The sequence below is a fragment of the Xiphophorus couchianus genome, chromosome 14 (assembly GCF_001444195.1).
Source record: "Xiphophorus couchianus chromosome 14, X_couchianus-1.0, whole genome shotgun sequence".
Classification (NCBI taxonomy): Eukaryota; Metazoa; Chordata; class Actinopteri; order Cyprinodontiformes; family Poeciliidae; genus Xiphophorus; species Xiphophorus couchianus.
Genome location: NC_040241.1, coordinates 22481388 through 22506943, shown reverse-complemented (window position 1 = coordinate 22506943; position 25556 = coordinate 22481388). Strand labels below are relative to the sequence as shown.

The 25556-nt window shown below is 36.1% G+C and overlaps 4 protein-coding genes across 9 annotated transcripts in view; all 4 read left to right on the top strand.

Moving 5' to 3' along the window:
* The window catches only part of LOC114156967 (myelin-oligodendrocyte glycoprotein-like), a 1059483-nt gene that overhangs the window by 511719 nt on the left and 522208 nt on the right, over positions 1 to 25556 (top strand). The window lies entirely within an intron of this gene.
* On the top strand, positions 1117 to 22197 carry LOC114156871 (protein NLRC3-like). 3 transcript variants are annotated; one of them, XM_028037445.1, is made up of 11 exons: positions 1124 to 1280; positions 2560 to 2638; positions 3058 to 3159; positions 3509 to 3613; positions 4643 to 4809; positions 4958 to 6743; positions 8019 to 8192; positions 8386 to 8544; positions 8619 to 8665; positions 8963 to 9525; positions 22127 to 22197. In XM_028037445.1, exons 2-10 carry the CDS (start codon positions 2574 to 2576, stop codon positions 9487 to 9489), a joined length of 3132 nt encoding a protein of 1043 aa, XP_027893246.1. In that variant the 5' UTR covers positions 1124 to 1280; positions 2560 to 2573; the 3' UTR covers positions 9490 to 9525; positions 22127 to 22197. The 3 variants fall into 3 exon arrangements, with proteins under 3 accessions (XP_027893247.1, XP_027893246.1, XP_027893245.1); XM_028037444.1 differs by lacking the exon at positions 22127 to 22197 and having other exon boundaries at positions 8963 to 10516; XM_028037446.1 differs by lacking the exons at positions 3058 to 3159; positions 22127 to 22197 and having other exon boundaries at positions 1117 to 1280; positions 8963 to 10516.
* LOC114156888 (protein NLRC3-like) overlaps positions 12116 to 25556 on the top strand; it is a 17441-nt gene continuing 4000 nt past the window's right edge. Inside the window, exons 1-5 of the mRNA XM_028037487.1 lie at positions 12116 to 12264; positions 14649 to 14725; positions 15160 to 15264; positions 15565 to 15752; positions 17206 to 18854. Coding sequence (XP_027893288.1) covers positions 14658 to 14725; positions 15160 to 15264; positions 15565 to 15752; positions 17206 to 18773 — 1929 coding nt within the window. The 5' untranslated portion in view covers positions 12116 to 12264; positions 14649 to 14657 and the 3' untranslated portion in view covers positions 18774 to 18854. The remainder of the gene's footprint in view (positions 12265 to 14648; positions 14726 to 15159; positions 15265 to 15564; positions 15753 to 17205; positions 18855 to 25556) is intronic.
* The window catches only part of LOC114156877 (protein NLRC3-like), an 18102-nt gene continuing 8297 nt past the window's right edge, over positions 15752 to 25556 (top strand). For 2 of the 3 annotated variants that reach the window (XR_003598038.1, XM_028037467.1), the window contains exon 1: positions 24723 to 24847. The gene's annotated coding sequence lies outside the window, so the exon portion shown is untranslated. Of the gene's footprint in view, positions 17206 to 24722; positions 24848 to 25556 lie in introns of those variants that run through there. The other variant, XM_028037468.1, reaches the window with a different exon arrangement.

Genomic DNA, 25556 nt, shown 5'->3' with positions numbered 1-25556 from the left:
TGTGTTTTTTACTTGAGTAATTTTATTACAAAGTATTTCTACTAAATTTCTGGATTTTCTACCCACTGAATGAAAAAACGTTTTAATCAAAAACTCACCAGACACAGAAACACCTGCAGCTTTTATTAAAGTTTCAAAAGTTTTTTTATTGAAAGAAACTGATTTGTAAAAATTTTCTTTTGCCTGATTTTATTTTTTTGTTAGTTATATGAACTATTGTCATTTTTGTCCTTAAAATACTAACATTTACATATAACTTTATATTTTGGTACATCTGATTATATAATTTTTAAATATTAAATGATTGATAATTTGATCAGTTACTCAGTACTTGAGTTGACTTTTACCAAATAATTTTTACTCTTAATTGAGTAAAAATATGTTGAAGTACTTTTATTCTGTTCACCTCTGACTCTGACTTTAGATTATGGATCTAAGTTGTTAAATAAATAAACTTCTATTCCTGCAGTCAGGCTGCCATCTAGTGGCATCTAGTGGAGAAATAATTGTTTTAAAATTATATAAAACAATACATAAAAAAACCTAAATTAAATTGCCAATGTGAGAAATGGAATAAAACAAATCTTCCTAGTAAAAAAATAGCAAGACTTTAATCTGCCTGCAGATGATCATATTATGAAAGAAAAACAGTTGTTTCATGAAAAGTCCTGTTATTATCTCGCAAATATTTACTTATTCGTGATTATTCTTTTATGAACAGAACCCTCATCGAAAAATCAAACAATTTTTTTTCCTGTAGTTTTTAGCTTGCAGTTTTAACTCAATTTTAACCTTCATGATCTGTGAACTTTAGAGGAAATTATTTTTTCTGTAATCAAATAGAAAGCGACAGAAAACAGAAAAATCCCCTGCTTAGCGCAGAATAAGCCCTGCAGCACATAATCTGTCTATTATTAATAGCTTTTATTACAAAAGCTTAGCAGAAAATCTGCAAATACACAAATTCACTTCCTGATTAACTTCATTAACTTTTGCCTTCATGTCTACAAACTGTCATTTTGGACGAACCATGAATCCGTTTCTGCATATTTACATCAGGGAACATAAAAATTCACATCGTCTGTGTTAATAATATGTTGTTATGACTTCAATATGACTCAGTTCTGCTCTGACGAAACCGGAAGTAAAAGATAAAAGCAGACGCGGACAATATTGCAGGTTCTTTCCGAAGCGTCGCAATAAAGCCGAGCTGGTTCGGACTGGTTCCGAGGACAATCACAGTCCAAAGGTGGATGAAAGGTAACCCGAGGAACCTGAATGTGAGTTTCTGCATGTTTTGTTCTTGTTGCTCATGTCGGACTCGGATATGTTCTCACATGTTGTTGTCTGCTCTGCAGCAGACATTTTGTTTTAACTGCGCAGATACTAAAACTGGACTTTACACAAAGACTTCTGCTGGTACTGAACAGAATCAAACCCGAAACTGTTTTGAAGTTGTATTTTCGTTCAGCTGCCATATTGATTTTCAAACGCGCGTCTCAATATGTTTTTTAAAATTATTATTTATTTATTTATTATTTTACTTTTTGTTTTGTTTAGATTTTTTACGTATTCATAATCAAAAACGGTGAAAAATGAGCGGAAACTGGAGCAACATTTTGAAATGTTGCTCCAGCATCATTAGGTTTTAATGATGCATTTTAAATGCATTTTAAAATGGATCATGGATTTTTAACTTTTAAACATCTGTTAGGTTATTTTCTGGAATAATGTCATTTTAACACTTTGTTCACTTATCTGATTAAATACAGTGAGGAGGCTGAACTTTAATACACGGAGCTCTTTTGTTTACTCGTGGTCTGAGCGCTGCTTATGAGTTATATGGCAAGCCGTTAATATAAAAATAATACGTATAATAACACGTTTCATCCATCCATAAATAACAAGATGCATTGTTTCTTCAGCTGCGTGGTGAATACAAAAAAGCTCCGCGACGTAATTTCCGTCGTGCGCTCAGTTTAACACTAAAGTTTGCTATGACATTAAACTCACTTACTCTGATATTTTCAGAAAATAATACAGTAGATTTAACACCAAAAATGATTGTTTAAATAGGTAATGGCATTTTATTACACATGCACCTGCAAGATTTCCTTTTACTTTTACTTTGCCTTAGCTGATGCTTAGTTTTATTTTTAAAATAAGAAAATGTGAATTTTCAAGCTGCTGACTAGCTAACTATAAGCTTGTTAGCAGCTTGTAGTTCCTCTTAAATAACAGCAAAAACTTTTAACATGAATAAAAAATATCACATAGCATGTTATGTCAATATTTAAACATGTGCATCTTTCCTTTTTGTTAGTATCACCAGTGAACAATGAAATGTAAAAAAACAACCATTTAAATAAACCCAGGATGAAACGTCTGGGCACCAGCTGACACTAATCTTATGGTTTTATAGTTCTACATGTTTGAGGATCAATGTCTATAACTTAGATCTCATCAGCTTGACTTCTGAATACAAATGAAATCATTGAACCTAAATAAAAACTACAACTGATTTATTTTGCTTGGATGTTTTATTTTTCTTAATTTTAGCTGCTGCAGCAGAAATGGCTGAAAGGAAAAAGAGGCGGCGGTCAGAGTCGACTGACTCCCTCAATGAGTCGCCACACAGGTAATGCTATTATTAACCATTTAGTTTGTTGCTTTTTGCCTCATTTTGAACTGTTTATCTGTCAAATATTAAGATCAGAAGATCAATAAAAACAAACAAAAAAGCTATTTATTTAGTCACAAACAAAAGCTAGGATTATAAAATCTTAAAAATCTTCTTAAAATCGATACAACCATTAAAAAACTGTAGAATTGTTAACACAAATCCTTTTAGCCCTTTTGCTTTTGTTGGCTTATGAGGTTTGTCATGATTTTAAATGTTGGAGTTGTATTTTCATTTTTTTTCTTTGATTTTTATTTCGGAAAAGATTAATTAAATCTGTATATAACTGGAGATATAATAGTCCCTGCATTTACCTTTCCTGTTGAGATGTGGCAATATAGAAATAAAGTTTGATTTAAAAAAAAATCTGTTTGTAGTTCACCGCTAAGAACTGAATCTTCAGTTGCCAGCTCTGTGTCGGTGAAGAGCGAATCATCCAAGTTTGATCCACCGCTTTTTAGTCATGAACCAGCTTCAAGGTAAATCTGCTTCTTTTTTTATCATGCTTAAAAAAGAAATACCTGAATTTACTTTAGAAACATCCTAAGTTGCTTTTCCTATTAGAGGGATTTGCTTCTATAGCACACTGTAAAATGTATTTTCTTTATTACAGTTAAAACTATTTGCTGACTTGAAACCTGTCAATTATAAAACTGTATGAAATAATGCAAACATTGCTTCAGTATTTCTGTAAATCATCAGAGGTAAGTGGATTCATGCAAAACAGAGTTTGTATATTTGTAACTTTATTTATATTTCTTTGTTGGGATGATGAACATAGAACATAATTAACATTAGTTTTAATGAAAATACTTTTTTTGTTTGTAGTTCACAGTTGAGAAGAATCAGGCCTTCAACTCCAAGCAATGTGTCCATGAAGAGCGATAGGTCCAAGGCTGAAATGCCTTTTTTTGCTCTTGAAACGCCTCCAAGGTAAATTATACCATTTAACATTGTTCTGAAAAAGTTTACACAAGATTTCTAAACTGTCATTATTTGCGGTTTGAGGTGGTGAGGATTGACCCAGGTTGTGGTGTGAAAAATTATGATTTAATGATGATGATAAACAAGGAGTACAAAAGTCCAGGCAGCACAGATGAGCAGACAGCTAGGAGCTCAGGTCCTGGTAGCAACTGGATAGAATACATGAATGGAGAAGAGGGACAAAGACAAGATACGACAAGGATCAGACAGGGAACAATAGACAGAGTTGGGTTTAAATACACAAGAGGTAATCAGGGAACCTGAGGGACAGTTAGGGACAATCAATGGGCAGACGGGACAATACAGAGACTCAATTAACTGAAAACACAGAAACCTAAATCCTTACATAAACAAAGTATGTAAACTGGCAAACCTCTGTTGGAAAGCTGTGCTTTGATATGTGATTTATTAAACACAATATGTGATCTATTAAACCATTTCTTTATTTGTGAAAACAGATATTGGAAATTTCACTATTTTGGCACAAGCATCACCCTACTGTTAGTCAACCATTGAGTAAACTTCCCAACCTTCCTTACAGAACCTTTGATTTGTGAAAACATTTCTCCGTTTGTCTCATTTTTGTAAACTCATTTCCCTTGTCAGGTTCATACAGCTGCTCCTCATCTGCCTGATTGTTCACTCCTGGTTCTCATCTGTCTTCCCTGCAGCTTTTAAGATATTCAGTTTCCCTCACTGCTTATTGGACCTTCTATCAAGTTTCCTTTTCACCTTCTGTTTTCCTTCCTTTATGTTCATTTCTTCTGCACTTGTAGGTTTTCTTCACTCCCCTTTTTTTTAATTAAAAAATAATTTTTACAAAATTCTCCCTGCCTTTTTTTTACAATTGTGTCCTCAAACAACACCAACATGATAATATTGTCTTGTCTCCTAAACTATATCTATTGATTTTTTTGGCTTATTGTGACTGACATATACCAAAACAGGAATTTTGATGTTTTGTTTGTCCTGTTTTAGCCAACCACTGCAGTGTTTAAAGTGCAACAAGGATTCAGCAGACCAAATCCAAATGTATTGTGGATGCCGGTTTTGCAGAGATTGCGCTGTCTCAGAATCACACCAGTCTCCTTCAACAGTGGATACATGTTGTCCAAAATGTGGAAAGAAACCCAAAAGAACAGATGGTAATTAAAAAAAAATTTCTGTCACTTCTTACAGTTCATCACAACTTAAATGTACTGTTCTTAAGATGTTTTTCAAGCAAAGGGAGAGTTAAAGCTTAATTTAATAACATGATATTTGACTTCACTACTGTGTGTTTGATTTTCACAGGAGTGGAAGACATTTTAAAACTAAAGAAGAACCTTCAAAAAGCAATGCAAAATAAATTTTCAGTCACAGGTGAAGGTAATGGTGACCAACAAATTTCACTGAAAAGTATTTACACAATTCTCTACATCACCATTGGTGAGAATAAAGATCTTTCTGAAAAACATGAGTTTGGACACCTAAAAGGCCGTCTTCAAAAGCAGCCATCATCGGATTCCTCAGTGAACCTCACTGATATCTTTAAACCTTTGATGGACCAGGAGAACCCCAACAGAACAGTCATAACTAAGGGAATTGCGGGCATTGGAAAATCTTTTTCTGTGCAGAAGTTCATCCTCGACTGGGCTGAAGAGAAAGCAAACAAAGATGTTGATTTTGTTTTCTGTCTTAATTTCCGAGAGTTGAATCTGGTTACAAGAAAGAAAAGCCTCAATGAGTTGCTGGTAGAGTTTCATCCAGCGCTAAAACCTCTGAAAGATTCCTTGGCTTATGCCAAAGCGAAGATAATAGTGATCCTTGATGGTCTGGATGAAAGCAGACATTCACTGGACTTTGCAGACATGAAGACAGTGTCATCTCTAAGGGATGTAACATCTGTAGGTAACCTACTCGTAAACCTCATCAAAGGTAACCTTCTTCCTGATGCAAACATCTGGATAACGTCCCGTCCAGCAGCAGCCAATCAGATCCCTGCAGAGCACATCAACATGGTGACAGAGATAAGAGGATTCACAGATCCTCAGAAAGAGGAATATTTCAAAAGGAGATTCAGCGATGATCCGAGTCTTGCTGGGAGAATAACTCAACATATCCAGTCTTCACAAAGTCTTGACATCATGTGCCAGATTCCAATCTTCTGTTGGATTTCTGCTGTTTTATTCCAGGAGGTCTTTGGTGGAGAGCCAGACATTGAAATCCCTCAGACTCTGACAGAGATGATGGCACAGTTTGTTTTTGTTCAAACAAAACGCAGAAGCAGAAAATATGAAACGAAGAATCCACACAAAGGGAAGCTTCTACAGACACACAAAGAGTTTCTTTTAAAACTTGGGAAGCTGGCATTTAACCAGCTTCTGGAAAATAATTTAGTCTTTTATGAGGAAGACCTGAGAGACAGCAATATCGACGCTCAAGAAGCTTCTATCTACACTGAGTTTTGCAACACAGTTCTTAGAGAAGAAGAAATCTTCTACCAGAGAAAAATCCACTTCTTTGTGCATCTGACTCTCCAAGAGTTCTTTGCAGCTCTCTTTGTCTATGAATGTTTTGTAACCAAGCAAACCAAACAGCTTGGGAGCTTTCTTGACTTGGAGGACAAAGATCATGCTTTAGTTGATCTTGCAAAGAAGACAGTTGAAAAAGTCCTGCAGAAGAAGAATGGTCATTTAGATTTTTTCTTGCGATTCCTCCTTGGCCTCATGGTTGAACCCAACCGAAGAGCCCTTCAGGGAATGTTGACATCTGTGGACCCAAACGACGATACAGACAAGAAAGTCTTGACTTACCTGAGATCAATCCGAAGAAAGAACTTGTCTCCAGATAGCTGCATCAACATTTTCCAGGCCATGGTTGAGATGAGAGATAACAAAGTCAAAGATGAGATTCAAGAATATCTTAAAATGGATGGCCGTCCAAAAAAAGAGTTGACTCCCCTGCACTGCTCGGCCCTGGCCTACATGTTGCAAGTGTCCAAGAATGAACTTGAGGAGTTGGATTTAAAGAGTTACAACACAACAGATGAAGGCAGGAGGAGGCTCATTCCAGCAGTGAGAAGCAGTAAAAAGGCAGTGTGAGTCTCATTTTTCTGTTTACAATAAATAATCATTTTTAAGATGTTTGGAATATAAATGAGTTTAGTTCAAAGGATAAAAGTGTTCTTACAAAGATTGTAGGGATCTAATAAGATCTTGCCAGCATGAGAGTGCTGCTTCAAGAACAGTGAACCCTCGTTTTTCGTGGCGTTACGTTCCAAAAAGAACCCGCGATAGGCGAAATCCGTGAAGTAGGAACCTTTATTTTTTTACAATTATTATACAATAAAATACTCCATAATACATTGAAACCAAAGAACAAAACCTTTTTACAGGCACAAACATTTGTTTAACAAATAAAAAGTACTGTATAAACTTTTTTTTTACAAATAACTACTGTACTGTAAAATAATAATTTTAATACGAACTGAAGGCGGATTCCCGTGCCTGAATTGCGGAGATCAGCGCCGCCCCACCGCGACCTGAGTTATTGGATTAGAACGGGAGAAAATAAAAAATTATTATGAAAAAAAACAAAACAAAGTACAGTAGCAGAAATAGTGACTCACATGTATTTCACTGCTCTTCTGACTGAGCCGCTGCATCCTGACTCCGCTCTGTAGCGTTTTTTTCTTCTAAAGCCCGCAGTGCAGGTGTGTTTTTTTCGAGGGAAGAACATAGTTGTCGGTAGCTGTTACTCTTTTTTCTTCTGGGCAAAAAGATTCTTGTAAACCGACAAGCCACCATCGATTATGTTAAATTTGGCAAGCTGTTTTACGTATGTGTACATATTAAACCGCAACGTTGTTGACACACAGGTAGAGAAGAAGCGGAGAGACTGTTTAGCCAATCAGAATGCAGAACACAATGCACGATGCAAATCCGTGAAGCAGCGAGACGTGAAAGGTGAACCGTGATATAGCGAGGGTTCACTGTACTCCATGGTCTGAAGAGATTATGCAGTCATTTGAATCAGGCATGCTAGAATAGAGACACATCTAAAACATGCAGGACAGTAGTCCATGATTACGGATTCCTACCCTGTAGCATTGGGTCACAAAGGTCTGGTCACTGTGGAGACCTTGGAGAACAGAGATTCTCCAACAGGCACAACATTTTGTTAGTTCCTGTCTAATTTTGGTGAATTTATCTGAACTGTTGGCTGTTTACTGCTCTTAGATGACAGGAATGACATGACACGGTGTTCTGTTATATACGAAGAAATTGATCCATGTGTAGCACTGTCCCTGCTTTAGATTATGACCATATCTATTTAAGCAACATTAAGTCTTACTTCTCTATACGCCTTGTAGGTTAAAAGACTGTAAAGTGACTGTAGAGTGGATTGACCATCTGGTCTTTGGCCTAAAGTTCCCATTTTCACCACTGCAAGATCTGGACCTGAGCAACAACGATCTGAAGGATTCAGGTGTGAAGATGCTGTGTGATGGACTGTCGAGTCCTGGCTGCAAACTCAAAATATTGAGGTAAGATTGATGTAAAACATATGTTTCCTATGCTGCTGTAATGGAATATAATGTAATTCATTCTTCAATGTCAAAACTTGAATGTGAAACAAATATAAGATGTAATCTTGTTTACTTTCATTTTACACAATATTGGTATTAAGGCTTTATGCAGATTAATCCAACAGTTGCATCAACCTCTGTATTTTCTCAGGTTGTCTGGTTGCCTGATCACAGAGAAAGGATGTGAACATCTGGTCTCAGCGCTGAAGTCCAACCCGTCCCACCTGGTTGAACTGGACCTGAGCTACAACAATCCAGGAGAAACAGGAATTAAGCTGATTTCTGAGCAACGTCAGATCAAGAAACTACAGTAATTAGAATACTCTGAATTGTATTATAATCTTAAAGGCTTTAATAGTTTCTAACTCTGGTCTCTCTTTAAAGTTTTGATCATCCTGGACCCCATCGGATGAAACCAGGATTTAAGAAGTGTAAGTAACTGACTCTTTGGTTGTTATTTTACTTCTGGTAATCAAACAAAGATAACATCAATGCCAAACTGAACTAAGAAACGTAAAATAGCAAAACAGACTTGCACACTTACATTTCTGTAAAATTAATCTAGCAATATGTCTCAATTTAAATATTCAGGAATTAGAACAATAATTGCTACATTTCTGTCACAGTCTTAGGAAGGTACTTTACTCTCCTTCATGCCAGTCTTTCTCCTCAATAAGTCAGGGGTATGAGCTTTTGTATATTTGAACTACTAGTTTTTGTTTTTCCAGATGCCTGCAGAGTCACCCTGGACTCCGTCACTGCACACAAGAAGCTGCTTCTCTCTGAAGGGAACAGAAAGGTGACCTGGGTGGAGAACGAGCAGCCTTATCCTGACCACACAGAACGGTTTGATCAGTGTCTGCAGGTTCTGTGTAAACAGGGCCTGCAGGAGCGCTGCTACTTTGAGCTGGAGCTGGTGGAGCCCTGCACCATCGGCTTAACGTACAGGAGCATCGGCAGAAAAGGAGATGGAGAGAACTGCAAGTTGGGGCTGAATGATAAATCCTGGTGCAAGATTTGCTCAGAGGACGGTTGCTACGTTCAGCACAACAGTAACCGTGTTTTTGTCTCCGCTTTGCGCTGCTCTCGTATTGGAGTGTATCTGGATTGGGAAGCTGGCAGCATCTCTTTCTACAGAGTTTCTCATGACAACCTCACCTGTCTCCACACCTACAAAGATACATTCAGCGAACCTCTCTATCCTGCTGTTCAACTTTTTCCTCACTCTTCTGCCTTGTTTTGTCAGATAGAATAAGGTGTATCAAACAGCGTGGGGAGATGTACATGCAGTTTTTGGTAGAAAGAGAAAAGAGCCAAATGGTAAATCATGCAAACAGAAATTACTGAGCTCATTTTATCGTGTGATTAATTAATTTATTGCTTTTTGCGACTGGCCTATGTAATGCAGAACATAGTTGATAATTAAAATGAAGTTTAGTTATCAGGTGTTTGAACCAGCTGCGTGCAGGATGGATCTTTTATTGATTAAAATGACTAAATGGAAGATTTTCTTGTAAAACTGTTTTGTCAAACCTTTTTTGACTCTCATCCTGTCTGAGGTTTAGTTTGTGCTTTTTGATTAAATGTAAAATAGTATTATGATTGGTTTTTAGAACCAATCAGGTAAACATCAGTAAAACAGAACTTTGTTTTCTTTGTGAGTGTTTTGTAAATATTTTAATTGTTCTGGTAGATGATGAATCTAACATCAAATTAGTTTGTGTCATGTTCTGTGTTTTCTGTGTGTTTATTTCGAGTTTTCTGTGTCTCCATGTTGTCCTGTTCGCCCCTCGATTACTCCCAGTTGTTTCTCGTTCCCTAATTACCCCGTGTGTATTTAGTGCCACCTGTGTCTCTGCGTCCTCGTCCATTGTGCGTTCAGTCCTTCGTGTTCCAGTCGTGTTTACAGTTGCTACCGGCGTCGAGCCCTGGCTTCTGCTCGGCCGTGCTGCCCGTTGCTTAAACGGGCAGCACTACTATTAATATAGTAGATTTTAATAATGAAACACACAGTGTTTCATTATTAAAATCTACTATTCATCTTACCTGGGTCTGCTGCGTCTGCTTCACCACCAAATCGTGACAGGTTGATGTTAGAGTGAGACATGTTGATCTCACTGTATATTCTTGCAATTTTATACAAGAAGTTAACTTGTATTAATTTGTCTTTATGCTATTCTTTATACTTCATAAATCTACAGTCACTAAATGTAGTTGAGCTATTATCAGCTGCTCTTACATAATTAACCTTTACACTAGACCTTATAACAAAAAAAAAAAAAGTTAATAACCAAATAAAAGCAATAAAAATATGAAAATAAAATTTCTTCTTTCTCTGGATCACGGTATCGGTGTACCATGACTATGTAATAAAATGTTAGCTAACTATTGTTTATTAGATATTGGTTTAAAAATATGTTTTCTGTATGTTAAAATCTTGCTACAATTTCAGAATGTTTTCTGTGATGTTTTGAAATCTGTAAATAATTTTGGACTGGTTGGTTATGTACGGCTCCCCCTGAGGGACACAGAGGACGTTTTATTTTTGTATTGCTTTCCCTTTCAGTAATAATGTATTTAGTGTTCACTTTGCACCCTGAAGGCTTTTCTGCTGAAATTTAAGGTTGTTCTTTGTAGTGTATGCTAATATCTCATTTATGAGATATATGAAGTTTTACATATTTTCCTTTAGGATACAAAAGCATCACAAATTAATATGCAAAAGCAAAAAGAACCTGGATTTTCCACCAATGATCTAAAATATAAACTTTATGTAAGAAAGAAAGAAATAAAGAAGAGTTTCATACAAACTGCTGAGACGATTTTGTAATATTTTTACAGGGTAAAGCATCCAATTAATAAAGATCCATTTTTATGAGCAGTCCCATATCCTGCTATTTATTTTTTGACCAAAAGATATTAAACAAATATTAATTGATCAATTTTAACCCTTGGTTTGCACCAAAAAATAATAAATGCATTTTAACTGAGGATTTTTAAAGGAGTGCAGATAATAACCCTGTCACTGAATTATCACTGTATGCAAAAAATATTCCAGGGTGTATTTGCATAGTTCATGTGAAGGAAAGCAAGAAAAAAAGTCCTGTGTCCTCAGGGAGTTTTATATGCAAAACATTAAATAAAGCAGGTTAATAATTTTTTAAAAAGTATTCCAACTGAAATGTTATTCATGAACAACTTTTATTGATAACATAATAAAAGTCTTTTCAACACTGAGATATTTATGTTTTCTCTACATTTATCAGGTCTCTGTTACCGTGGCAACATGCTGCTCAATAGCTTAGAGATTATGGAGGCTAACAGGGAGGACAGGATTTCCACCAAGGGTGAGACTTACAAACACCTGAGAGACTTTTCACCGACAGACCAGAAGGTTTAGGAACTTTTTAATCTGCACGTCTTTGAAGGGAACCTTAGCCTGTAAATACAGAACATTCAAACGCTACATACCAACTTTCTTGTCTTTTTGTATTTTTATTTGTCCAGTATTTGCTTTAATTTTGCATGTTGACCAATTTGTCTTTGAGTGAGTGAGATTGTCATGTTTAACACAAATTAGAATAATGAAGTTTCTTTTATTTTAATACTGGGCTAAAGGTAAAACATTATCACCTGGGGGATACGGTCTGTTTCAAATGATCTTACTGTTAAATGATTCATGTCAACACACCTGCTAGACTGTTTTGTGTGAACAGTAAAGGCAAACAGCAGATGTTCCTGAATTTGAAACCGTTAAAGCTTCAATGATCTCCTAAACCCTCCCTGATCTTTTGTTATGAACAGAAACAACACGAACAGAGTCGAGTCTGTGTTTATCTCACACCACGCCTTCCACTGAAGACCAACTGTCACATGGCGCCAGCTGCTGTTTTTCCACACGCTTTAAAGGACAAAGGGAGTTGATGAACATTTTTATCACATCTTCCAGGACGGACAAATTTAAGGCTGTCAATTCTTTAATTTAAAGGATAGAAGAAGGAACAACCAAAACAATCATTTTAAAATCCCAGTTAATTTCATTTTGTTCTCTAAAACATCCCTTTTTCTTTCTTTGTAAACTTTCTACTATTTGGTTTTTTTCATGACTGAGTTTTTTGCTAATTCCAAGGAAGTAATTAAAATGGGCATCAATAATCAATTTATTAAAACTTCCTCTTGAAGATATGAAAACATTTTTTGCCAGAATAAATGATCAAGCTGATCTATTCTGCACAAACTTCAGTAGCTGCTAAGAAGACAAGATGTTCTTATAAAGAAAGTTATTACTCTGTCAGTATATACATAATGAAACAATGCTTAAACGTATTCTTCTTTCTGAAACATATATAAGTATTAGTATGAAAAACTTTCTCCATCTATTAGACAGGAAGGATTAAAAGGCATCGGTTATTGTGACTTTATGCCTCTTGATTAAACGACATATTTAATTTGAAAAATATACATTTTGATGGAAGCGTCGATGTGTTTGGTGCAGACATGAACTAAAGTGTGATTAAATGCAGGTTGTTTGCCATGTGGGTGGGTTAAATGGATTACATTTGTTTTTTCCTCTCAATACTCAGACAAGCTTCCTGTACTGAAAACCAACTAGAATCAAATAATCCTCACTTTAAAGATGAACAATATTCCAGCTTCTCTTATTCTTGTTAAAACAACAACTATATCAGAAACAATATTTACCTTAATACTGGAAATCTCTTAAACACTGTGCTCAGCTTTTCCTTAATCCTGTTATAAAAACTATAATCAACTGTATTCTCTTAATTACTGTTTATTTAAGTTCACTCATTTCCCACCACAATCTGCACTCTTTTATTCTTATTCAGCTTTTTGTAACTATTTTGAACAAGAAACAAAATATATATATACATATATATATATATATATATATATATATATATATATAAAATTCCCTTCTCACCCGCCACGGGTGGTTCTTATCCTCTGAGCTCGGGTCCTCTACCAGAGGCCTGGGAGCTTGACGGTTCTGCGCAGTATCTTGGCTGTGTCAAGGACTGCACATTTCTGGACTGAGATGTCTGATGTTGTTCCTGGGATCTGTTGTAGCCATTGGTCCAGTTTGGGGGTGACTGCCCCGAGGGCCCCGATGACCACAGGCACCACTGTGGTCTTCACCTTCCAGGCCCTCTCCAGTTCCTCCCTGAGGCCCTGGTATTTCTCTAGTTTCTCGTGCTCCTTTTTCCTGATGTTGCAGTCGCTTGGTATTGCTACATCTACCACAACGGCTTTCCTCTGTTGTTTATCCACTACGACAATGTCTGGTTGGTTCGCCATTACCATTTTGTCTGTCTGGATCTGGAAGTCCCACAGGATCTTAGCTCTGGCGTTCTCCGCCACCTTTGGGGGTGTTTCCCACTTTGATCTCGGGTGCTCAAAATGTGCTGTCCTTGAGTCCAGCTTTTTCCAGCCATTGGTAGGATTTACTGATCCTACCAATGGCTATATATATATATATATACAGTATATATATTGTTGCGGCCCTGGGCCTTATGGGCTGGGTTGCAGGTGTCTTGTTGTCTGTCTTTGTGCTCCTCCCCTTTACAGGTGCTGCTGATTTTATTCATTTGGAGCACAGAGCATTTAAACCTGGCTGTCTCCACCTTCTGGGTCGCCTTCAGCATCCACTCTGCCTTGATGCTTACGGTGTTTTGTTGCCAGGCCTCAGCTCCCCTCCTTTTGCACATTTGAGTTTGTCTTTGTTTTTGCACTTCAACAACTCCATATGCACTCATACATCACATCCAAACATTTGCATTACACCACTGATACTGATATCCTCAATCCATTGTTGTTTGTGTTAATAAATATTCCTTTTTATGCACTTTAATCCCTGCATGATCTCCCGTTATTGTTATGACCTTGAGCCAGTCGTAACAATATATATATATATATGTATATATATCTTGTTTCTTGTTTTTCATGTTGAGTTTTTCAGCTTTAAAGATATATTTTGTATTGTCTTGGTGGCAGAGTTGTGAAATAATTCGAAACATTGAAATGTAATTTTAGATCAAGGTTATCACATAAGAGGAAGTGTTTCACAGAGGAAGCAGATGTTTCAACGGTTATTTCAACTTATACCAAGTGTTGCAATAAATTTAAAGTGGTGGTACAGACTTCTCTGTGCACTTCACATACAAACAACTAGAAAAACAGAAGAACATGTATAATCTGTAGTAAATATTGTTAAAATTAAATCATGTTTTATTTAACCTTCATCACACTTTCACAAACAAAAAAAGTAAGCAGATGTAAAATGTTCCTGAGTGATGCAACCAGAAACCAAAACCTGTAAAAATCTCATTTTCCTCTTGAACCTGAATTTAAACTCAGTTGTTAAATAAATATAAAAGTATTTCTGTTCTTCTGCAGCAATAAGAAATGTCTGACCGGAGGAAGAGAAGGAAATGTGCAACAAAGACCAGATCACCTGAAGAGCAAACAGTTTGGTAATTATAGTTGTGAAAAATAGATGAGGCTTGTTTTAAGTCAGTAACTCCTTAATATTGATGAAAATGTACTAGTCCTATTGACAAATTATTTCACTTATAACATTTGAAAAGAAAAATGTAGTAAGTGAAATAATCTGCCAAAGGAACTAGAACTTTTTCACCATCATTAAGGAATTATTGACATAAAACAAATCTATCAGTTAGTTTTGACTTATTTTATGTGTACTGATATATTTGCTTTAGAAACTAGACCAAAATTACTTGGTAAAATGTGTTTTTGCAGTGTACCATCTCCTTTTCTTAGAGCTAATCTGCCTTGCAAATGTAGTCAAATACTTTTTGCATAATTTTATGCCTCATACGTCTCGACATGAAGTGTGATAAAACTACCAAGAAAATGCAAATGTTGAGAAAACATTTCCTTCTTTTAGTTCCCAGAAGAATGGAGCGGAGCCAGCAGGCCTCAGCGGCGTCTCTGTTAGAAGTGAGAGGTCAAAGGGTATGCCAATCAACTTTAGAAAAGCCAGATCAAAATGGTATGAGCAATTTATGTTACTAATTAAGAATATCCTGAATGCCAATACAGCAAACAAATTATATTCTGTTTGTGTTATAATCTTGGTTTCTAGTTCCAGTATTATTGTGTTTCTTTTTTTGATGATGTCAACCTTGTTTCTAATTCACTTTAGTTCAGTCCTTCCTCAGTGATCCTAGTCTGTTTATTTATTCCTTGTGACAGGTTACAATGAGATTAATATTTCTAGTTCAAAGCTGTGGATATTTTCTCTTCATATTAATGTGCAGTTGCTATTTTCCCTTTTTGTTCTTATTTACAGTCAGAAATTCAGCAAGGAGCTGACCAGCTGCTCAGTATGTCAAAAGGTTGTGGAGGATTTGCTTTATTTTATTTGTGGACATCCATCATGTAAGAAGTGTTTGAGTTTGAGCCTGACTGACTTACCGACAGACTCGCCCTGCAAAAAGTGTGGAGACACATTTATGAAAAACACACTCAAAGACGGAGGTCAGTTCAAAAGGCTATTAAATTCAATTCAGTCATGCGCCAATGTACAACACAAGTAGATTTATTTTAGTCATGTTTACATTCTAGTTGATCCTACTTATCAAACAATACATCAAGTTCAGTTTATTATGAAGTAGTGATGTGTTAATGAGGCATCATGAAGTGTTTTGACACTTTGCCAAACTGTACTGATACTGTGGCACAGCACCAGGGTTTCCACAGGGTGGTAAAAGGTAGTAAGACGTAACTAAAGGTAGTAAAAAGTAGTAAATTAAACTCTGGGATTCCTGTATAAATCTTGTGCACACTGACCCCTGTTGGATCTTAAAAATACTTATTTTATATAGTATTATTTAATATATTTAATGTCTTCATTTAAATGTAAAATGTCTTTCATATTCTTAGATAACGTGAAAATCTAAGTGATGTGACATGTTGTAAAGGACTGGGATTTTCTTTCTTTCTGTTTTTTAGAATTTTTTTAACAATTTTTTCTAAAACAATCTACATTTTCCCAATGTTTTAAAATTGAATATGTTTGATACAACTTCTCTGGCTGCAGAAAACACCTTCGCACACAAAACCAATGAGGCTGCAGTGGAAAGAAATTGTAATGAAAGGCAGAAGAGAGTTGGATAGATGGTCTTTGGGTTGACCCGGTATCTGACAGGATTCTGGGTCCTGGCAAAGTTACCCTCTGCACCACCTGAAGGCATCAGCTGTAGCACTTTTGGTCTGTCTGCTCAATTCAAAGTTGAGATGTTGCCAAAGGTCATTTAAAATTCAATAAATTTGAGGTTTCTTTGAGGTTTTTGGAACCTCAAAGATTATAGATTTTTTAATATATAAATTATCATATTAGTGACAATAATCCTTTATTAAGGGAAAATAATCAAGTTAAAAAGTGTACTTAGGGCTGGTTTTTGGTTTGCAGCCAATGGCTTATTTACCCTCCAACTGTAAACTCAGAATACAGTTAAGCCACCTGGTTTTTCTCTCAGTTTGCTGGCAGAAGATCAAGTTTTTTTGGCTTCATGGTCTCATTCAGGACACATTTGTCCTTTGTCACACATTTTCCACATCTCATCAATGATGAACCTCAGGTTGTTGGAGACTACCGTATTTACCATTTAAAAAAAGAGCAAATAACTGAAACATAACTTAATTTACTCTTTGAGCATTTAGTATATTTCAAGCTTCTTAATATACCTCTTACTGATATGACTTGTTATGTCCAAAACTATCTATTTATGAAAAAACCGAATAAACAAGTATCCAAGAAAACACAAACCTGATGCAATTTAATTTAACCTGTCATAGAGAGGCTCACAGATAAACCATAAAACTGAATAAAACTTTTAACCAATGCATGTATTCACTAGTTAATACTACTTCTGATATTTTCTAATTGTTTTAACCAGTAAGACACGTAATGTGTTGCATTTGATTTCAGGTAACAGTGTCTTTCTGGAAGCAAAGGTGAATCTTAAAAAAGCAATGAAAAATAAATTCACTATGACGTCTGAAGGTAATGGTGATCATCACAGCTCCCTCAAAAGCATCTACACAACCCTATTCATCACTGCTGGAGATAATGATGGACGACATGTGGAACATGAGTACAGACAGCTTAAAAATGCTCATAAAAACCAACCATTGCATGACTCTACAGTCAACCTCAGTGAGCTCTTCCAATCGGTGCCTGCCCAGGAGAAACCCAACAGGACAATCCTGACAAAGGGAGTTGCAGGAATTGGAAAATCCTTTGCTGTTCAGAAGTTCATTCTTGATTGGGCTGAAGAGGAAACAAACCAAGATATTGATTTTGTTTTCAGTCTTGCTTTTCGAGAGTTAAATTTGAGTGTAGGAGAGAAAAGCCTCCATGAGCTGCTGACTGAGTTTCATCCATCTCTCCGACCTCTGAAAGATTCCCAGGATTACGCCAAAACAAAGATCATAGTGATCCTTGATGGTCTGGATGAAAACAGATATCAGTTGGACTTTCAGAAATCAGACAAAGTAACTACTCCTGATGATGTAGCTTCTGTAGGTGATCTTGTTGTAAACCTGATCCAGGGTAACCTCCTTCCTGATGCAAACATCTGGTTAACGTCCCGACCAGCAGCAGCCAGTCAGATCCCTGCAGAGTACATCGACATGGTGACAGAGATAAGGGGGTTCACTGATGCTCAGAAAGTGGAATATTTCACAAAGAGATTTGGTGATGATTCTAGTCTCACTGAAAGGATAACATCCCATATTCAGTCCTCACAATCCCTGGACATCATGTGCCAGATCCCAGTCTTCTGTTGGATTTCTGCTGTCTTATTCCAGGAAGTCTTCAGCAGAAATGAAGAGACTGAAATCCCCCAGACTCTTACAGAGTTAATGGCACATTTTGTCTTCGCTCAGACAAAACGTAGAAGCAGAAAGTATGACATGAACCCTGAGAGAAATAGAGAGAAGCTCCTGGAGACTCACAGAGAATTTCTTCTGAAACTTGGGAAACTCGCGTTTGTCCAGCTTCAAGAAAACCAAGTGATCTTCTATGAGGAAGACCTGAAAGATTGTGGCATTGATGTCGGAGAAGCAATAATCTACTCTGGTTTATGTAACACTGTTCTCCAGGAAGAGGAAGTCTCCTCCCAGAAAAAAGTCTTCTTCTTTGTGCATCTGACTCTTCAAGAGTTCTTTGCTGCTCTGCACGTCTATGAATGCTTGAAAACCAAGAAAACCAACGAACTTGGGAAGTTCCTTTGTGTGGAAAACAAAGACATTCCTTTACTTGAGCTTCTAAAGATGACAGTTAACAAAGTGCTGGAGAAGAAGAATGGTTATTTAGACTTTTTCTTGCGATTCCTGCTTGGCCTGATGGTTGAACCCAATCAGGGATTCCTTCAAGGTCTGTTGACTCCCCTTGATGAATGGGATGACACAGACAAGAAAATCTTAACTTACTTGAGTTCAATTACAAAAAAGCCATCTCTCCGGATAGCTGTATCACCATCTTCCAGACCATGACTGAAATGAGAGATCACAAAGTCAAAGATGAGATTCAGGAATTTCTCAAACTGTCTGATCATTCAAAAATGGAACTGGCTCCTTTGCACTGCCCTTTTGACAAAATGACAAGAGACACAAGAATGTCTTAATCTAGCTTAGACCTCTTCAATAATCATTTTATCTCAAACATCTTCCAGATAATATTTAACAGATCTTATTAGGCTCAAGACACTAAATAAAAGTCAATAGTACATTAGAAATGGCTTAATTCTACCAGGGTTTTCGACCTCTCCCCTGAAGTCCTGAAACAGAGTCAAAAGACCCTGAGTCCAAACTGACGACTCTGATGGCTCAAATTAGCATTCATTCTTCAATTGTAAATGTGGCCGTTGATCATCAGGGCAGAAGGTAGGAGTGTGAATAGTCCATGTTGGGGGTGGGTGCAATCTATGATGGAGGCAGCTCTACAGTAGACTACAGTAAAGAAATGAGTAATGTTTTTCTTGTAAATAAAGCTAAGTGGGTTTAAAATGACAGCTAAGAAATAAACTAACCAAATTAATTGTGTTGATCCACCTCAAAAAATCATGCAAAAAGTGTAAGCAAAAGAAATCTGGGAGACTTTGTACATGCAAATTTGCATGCAGCCTTTTGTGCTGTGGAGGATAAATAGGTGACTGCTTCACCTATTTAGTTCACAAGAACTAATGGCATTTATTTCAGTCATAATCTTGCGGGGGGTGACTAAGGTTCCATCACTATGTGACAGCTGGTCAGCAAACCTGGCAAACATGATTGACATGGCAGCACTGAATGCACATGTGCTTTATCAGGCATGCATTGGGGTGCAGGAGAGACGGGTGGACTTCCTGGTTGAGCTTGCAAAAGAGTTCGGTAACTCTCATGTGAGTGAGAAGAAGGCACACAAGGAGAAACTGCTTCTGCAACAACCTTCCACACCCAGCTCAGGCAAAAGGGCGAAGTGTCAGGTCAACCATCGATGCAGGATGCGTGTCCTGAGGCCGAAACATCATCAGTGACCCCTCACACCCCCACCATGGACTGTTCTCCCTGCTGCCCTCTGGAAAGAGGTTCTGCAGCATCCGGTGCAGTTCCACCTGGTTCCGAAACAGCTTTTTCCCACTTGCCATCAGACTGCTGAACTCTTAACTGGACTGCACTCAAAATCTGGTCTCCACTTTATACCTTGCATATGTACAGAGCTAAATAACTTCTATTTTACTGTCAGTCCTGCACTTTATATTTTATATTTAGATTTATATTCATATTTTATACTGTATTTTATTTTACTCTGGAGTAACCTCACAACATTGGAACCTGTTAAAGGAAGGATAATTTAATATTAACTTTGGACAAAACGTTTGGCTCTTTCTTCCTTAAACTCCCGGGTCCTCTCAGTGGGCGGCGTGCAACGAGAGTGAAACAACAACAAAGCGCGTTGACGTCACAGATCACAGAGTTTAATTCCATACAAAGCAACGCATGAATCAATCAACAAAGCTGCAGAGGAACAGAGCTATGCATTCTTTACCTTATAGAAACAAAGACAGACAAGACAACGACAGACAAAAAACAAAACAAAGACGAACAAAAAGCAAAGACGTGTCTTTGGAGAGACCCGATGGAAAAAGCAAAATAGTGGCCGCTCTCTGAATTTTTAGTGCTGACACGAAATCTTATACTAAGGGGGTGTTTTTTCTATTTAATATATGCACTCAAGGCGTTCCTCTAGTTGACCAACTGGAAACTCCCTTAAGCACTCAGAGAAACTTAGGAACTCCCCCTAATTTACGGCAAAGATCAAAGGGCCATCTGGTCTCTGGTACAACAAAAGAACGGACCGCTGCGCCCTGACCCCCTGTGGCTCCACGGTCATTCTGGGTACAGAACAACCTGAGATAAAATCTCACAGATACCTGTGAAATCTAAAGTCTCTCTCTCCCAAGCTCAATTTATTGCCCTGCAGGAAAATGCTAATTTTATGGCCTCCTGTGCTGTGGGTGCTTGCCCATCTGGCTTAATTTTGAATGCTTAACACAAACCTGTTCAAAATAAGAGTGTTGACTATACCTTTTACACATGCCATAAGATTAACTGTATTAAGCACCAAAAATAATCATTTTTCCTCAACAAACCTCAAACATTGTCCTGAGCCGTATGCAACGAAATTTCGTTCTGTATACACCCTGTGCATGCAAAATGATAATAAAGTCTAAGTCTAAGGAACAATTGTGCAACTGTGAGATGCGTTGAGGCCATTAACAGGGTACTTCTAAGGTAATGGCCTTATTTACAGAACAAAAGCACCTGCTAGCTAAAATCCTTCAGGCCAGTCGACCCGTCTCTGGGCTCCAAAGGTAGAAATGTTAAATGACCTTTCTCTGGTACTTCATGTGTTAAAGGAAGAACATGGGAATTTCAGTGTTTGTATGTTTTTTTTATTTTGATGGGGCAATACTTTATTTATAGCAATATTTACATTATGAGATTTTATATTACATTTTAAAAATATATATTTATCAAAGATTTTTACAGTTTAATCGATTCTCAGCTTTAGAAAAGTATGTGAAACTGAAAACGTTTTTCTATATTGTTTGTTTATTACATTGCAGAATATGCAAAGCACTCAGCTACTGTGTCATTCAATTAAGTATCTGTATTATGATTCATTCTTAGCTGCTAAAATGTTGTGTGCATTTTGAAACTTATAAGCTGTCAGTGAAAACGTTTTTTGCAACAATCATTGAATAAAATACTCATATATTCAAAACTGTGACATGTGATTGCATCTTATTTAGTAGTTTCTTACTTTAGATCAACTGTGTGGAGCACAAATGTTCACAACAAAGTGTAAGACACAGGGAAAAGAACCAGGCTTTTAAGATAAATCATTTACAATTTATTTATAGTTCTGTAATCATCTTCATCAAAGATAAAGTGAGTACATAGAAAAAGAACATTTAGAAGTTGATTTAATCTATTACTTACATTGAGTAATACAAACCAATATGTCCATAAGTCAGGATCACTATGATGTCTCTCTAAGGGCCGTGAGATATAAACATCATTGTCTGGTCAAAAAGAAATTTGACCAAACTGTCCTGTGAAGGACAGTTTAGAAAGTGTTACAAAGCTGATCTTGTGTTGGAAAGTGTCTGGATTGGGAACTTTCTACAAAGTTTCTCATAACAACCTCACCCATCTGCACACCTACAAAGATATAACATTCAGAGAGCCTCTCTATCCTGCTGTTGAACTTTTTCCTCACCCTTCTGCTTTCTTTAGTCAGATAAAATAAGCTCAGAAAATAAATGGGGAGATTTTGTATGTATTTACAGTAAATTAAGGCAGTTATAATCTACATTAAGGTATGGATCTTACACTGTTTCATGTAGTAGTACAACTGAAAGGGTTTTTATATGTATAAAATCAAATTTTTTGGATTAATTTCATATATTTAACAGAAAAAAAATATTCATGAATACTTCATGAATTTATGAATTCGCAAGGAAAAAATACAAAGTTGTCATTTCAATGCATAAATTTACAAATATTAAAACTATGATTTTCTCTGACAGAAAGTCATAAATGTTTGGACCAAATTGAAGTGGTAGATTTTAGGATATCAACATCTGGAAACTAAATTATTTCAGCAAATTTTCTAGATCAGTAACACATAGTTATAAGATTCTTTTTTGATTGAAAAGTTATACATTTGCAAGGGAAAAAAATGCAAAATTTTCATAATTTAAAGACAGAAATCCACAATATTAAAACTTAAGATGTTTTCTGACATAAAGTCATGAATTCTGAACAAAAATGACCAAGATCCTCTTGAGTTAAAGTGGTAAATGTAGAATATCCACATCTGGATGTTTGTTTTAGTGTAAGCAATTCATCTGGGCTCTTTTCCTGGATCAAATTTCCCATGTCCGGATTTTCCTTGAACGCCTCAAATGTGATCCAGGAAAAAACACCTGAGTGAGTGAGGAACGTAGCTGCATCGAGTCTGGATGCAGGAAATGTTTCTGTTAAAGAAAAAGGTGGAAATATAAAAAATGTTTTCATAAATTTAAGGGTTTGTTCATCCAAATTTCTGAATTTTATAATGTTAGACAAAAAAATCGTAGCTTTAAATATTGTAAGTATGGAAAATATCTATCTATCTATATGTATATATAAATAGGAAGGTGATTTATTCTTGTTAAAGCTCATGCAAAGTAACATAAAATTACATATTCTCTAAATGCCTGGTAGGTTAAAACACTGTAAAGTAACTGCAGAGCAGATTGAACATCTGGTCTTTGGCCTAAAGTTCCCATTTTCTCCACTGTAAGATCTGGACCTGATCAACAATGATCTGATGGTTTCAGTTGTAAAAACACTCTAGGATGGACTGTTGAGTCCATGCTGCAAACTCCAAATACTGAGGTAATGACAGACATGTACATACAACATTATGTTCCTTATGTATGACCGTCTATTGTAACAGTGGAAATTAAAACCTAACCACTGACCTAGTTAAACGTCAGATGGAATTCCACAACTATGTAAGTTTATTTCTTCATAAGTAGATGTCACAATAAATTTTGATCTATGCTAAATTGTCCCAGACGTTGTTGCCATAAACAATATTATTATTTTGAGATAATTGTTAAGTAATTTAATAGTAATGGCACAGCAATGGAAGAACACGTTCTCAAAGATCAATAAGCTTTAAATTCTAATGAACATCTAATGCTGGAGCTGGAAGATATTTGAAATATACAAAATAAATAAACAAAACAGCAGAAACAATTAAATGAATTATAAAGTCTCTGTAAACACAAGTGTTATTCAAAAAGGGCTGGTTGAGAACAAAAGTCCAGACTGAAGAGTTTTCTCATATTAAAGAAAGAAAAGAGAGACAGAGAAACTGTTTGGAATATCTTGTATTATTTTCACGGGGTAACGGCTCCATCTGCTAACAGTTTTGGTTGTGAAGTTTTCAAACTTGAACATCCAGTTCATAGATTTTTAATAAGTTCTCTGCTCCCAATAATTAATAAAAACCAGTGCAAACCAGTTCTCACTGAGGATCTTTAAGTGTATAAATGTGCAGTTTTAAATTGATATTTATCACTGCGACTGTATAAAAGATTTTCATATTTCATACAAAGGAAAGCAATAAGAAAAAAATAATCTGTGTACGCTGGAGGACTTCATATGTGACATATTAGAAAAAGCATATTTGTTGGTATTCTTACTGAAATGTTATTCATTAACAAACTTTATTGACATTCAAGCACACAAAGATCCTTTCAGCATTGACATATTTTCAATCCAGTTTCTTTGTGTAAAACTAATTAAAATATGTTGAGAGGTCTGTAATCATAACAGAATAATCTGATGGTCTATTTAAAGTCTATTAAGTATGTTTTTACTGTAATTGATAAGAGTAAAGATAGCATCTCCTAACGTTACAGATATTCTCAGCATTGTAACCTGCTGGACTTGTTCGTAATATACTGCTCAAAAAAATAAAGGGAACACTTTAAGTGTTAAACACCTGTTTAAGTGTTCCCTTTATTTTTTTGAGCAGTGTATAAACACTCAACGGACAGCAGAAGGTGTTCTTGGATTTCAAACTGTAAAACCACACATTGTCTAAAAACTCCTAACGCCTTCTTCAAGTTACTCTTGTTAAGAACCAAACGTCCAACATGATCAGAAGTTAGACACCCTGTAGAGTCAAGAAGGAAAGCCTGAAAAAGATCTATATTTGGGATAATTATTACTGAATTGTTATTTTAGCTAAAGAAAAACATTATGGTTGTTTGGGCCTTAGCCTGAAAAATACCCACTCAGGTAGTTCTTTTTTCATAGTATCCTGGAGGTGTGTCGTAACAAGTCCCACCTGCTTTTGTACCATTTTTTTCATTCAGAAAGCAGGGGGACTGACTAGTTCTACTTTGACACGTGGCGTATCACATCTTACTGGGCTATAATTTTTTTTTACTAACGGACTTGAAACTGTTTATTTATAACTAAGGAAAAGAACGAGCAACAACTGAACTATTTTTTTCTTCACAGTAAGTACTATTTTCCTTTCTAAGCATAACTCAGAACATCTGCTATCTTTCTTTGTGAACGTTCTCGTCCTTTTGTTTCTTTCATAACTGATTTTTCTTGTTCCTAAATATTAATTTAAATATCCTCAATTTTTCATTAATTAATGTAATTTAATGTAACCTTTTATGTAGGATACATGAAACATTTTTTTTGGCCCAGACCTATCTACTAGTCATTGTTCTGCATGTGGCTTTATAATAACTTAAGTAAACACAATATGTTAGAACGATTTCTAGTCTGTGACTCAACACAGTTCAGTATATTCATACTGAAATATTACATCAATGCATTTTTCTTTGTGACCAATAAACAGCTTTATGAAGAAGGCCTGTTTTTCATCAACTATCACCATATGGTTGAAAATATACAGACAGGAAAGAAAGAAGAAACAATTGCTTTTTTTAACTCCTTACTTCTTACTGAGCTGCACTGTTAGTTTTTAAAAATAGACATTTCTGACCCCCCAAGTCAGTAGCATCACTGTGTGTATGTGAAAATTAAACAATGAAAACTTAAAACCACTCGTTAACGGTGTATGCTATCCTATCTATCAGTACTTAGTGCTTATTTAAAAACTCAACTTGCCAAAAGAGAGCTGGTGCATATTTCTCAAGATACTGAAAACACAAACAGGACAAGACTTTTTTTTTTTTTTTTTAACGGTTGATT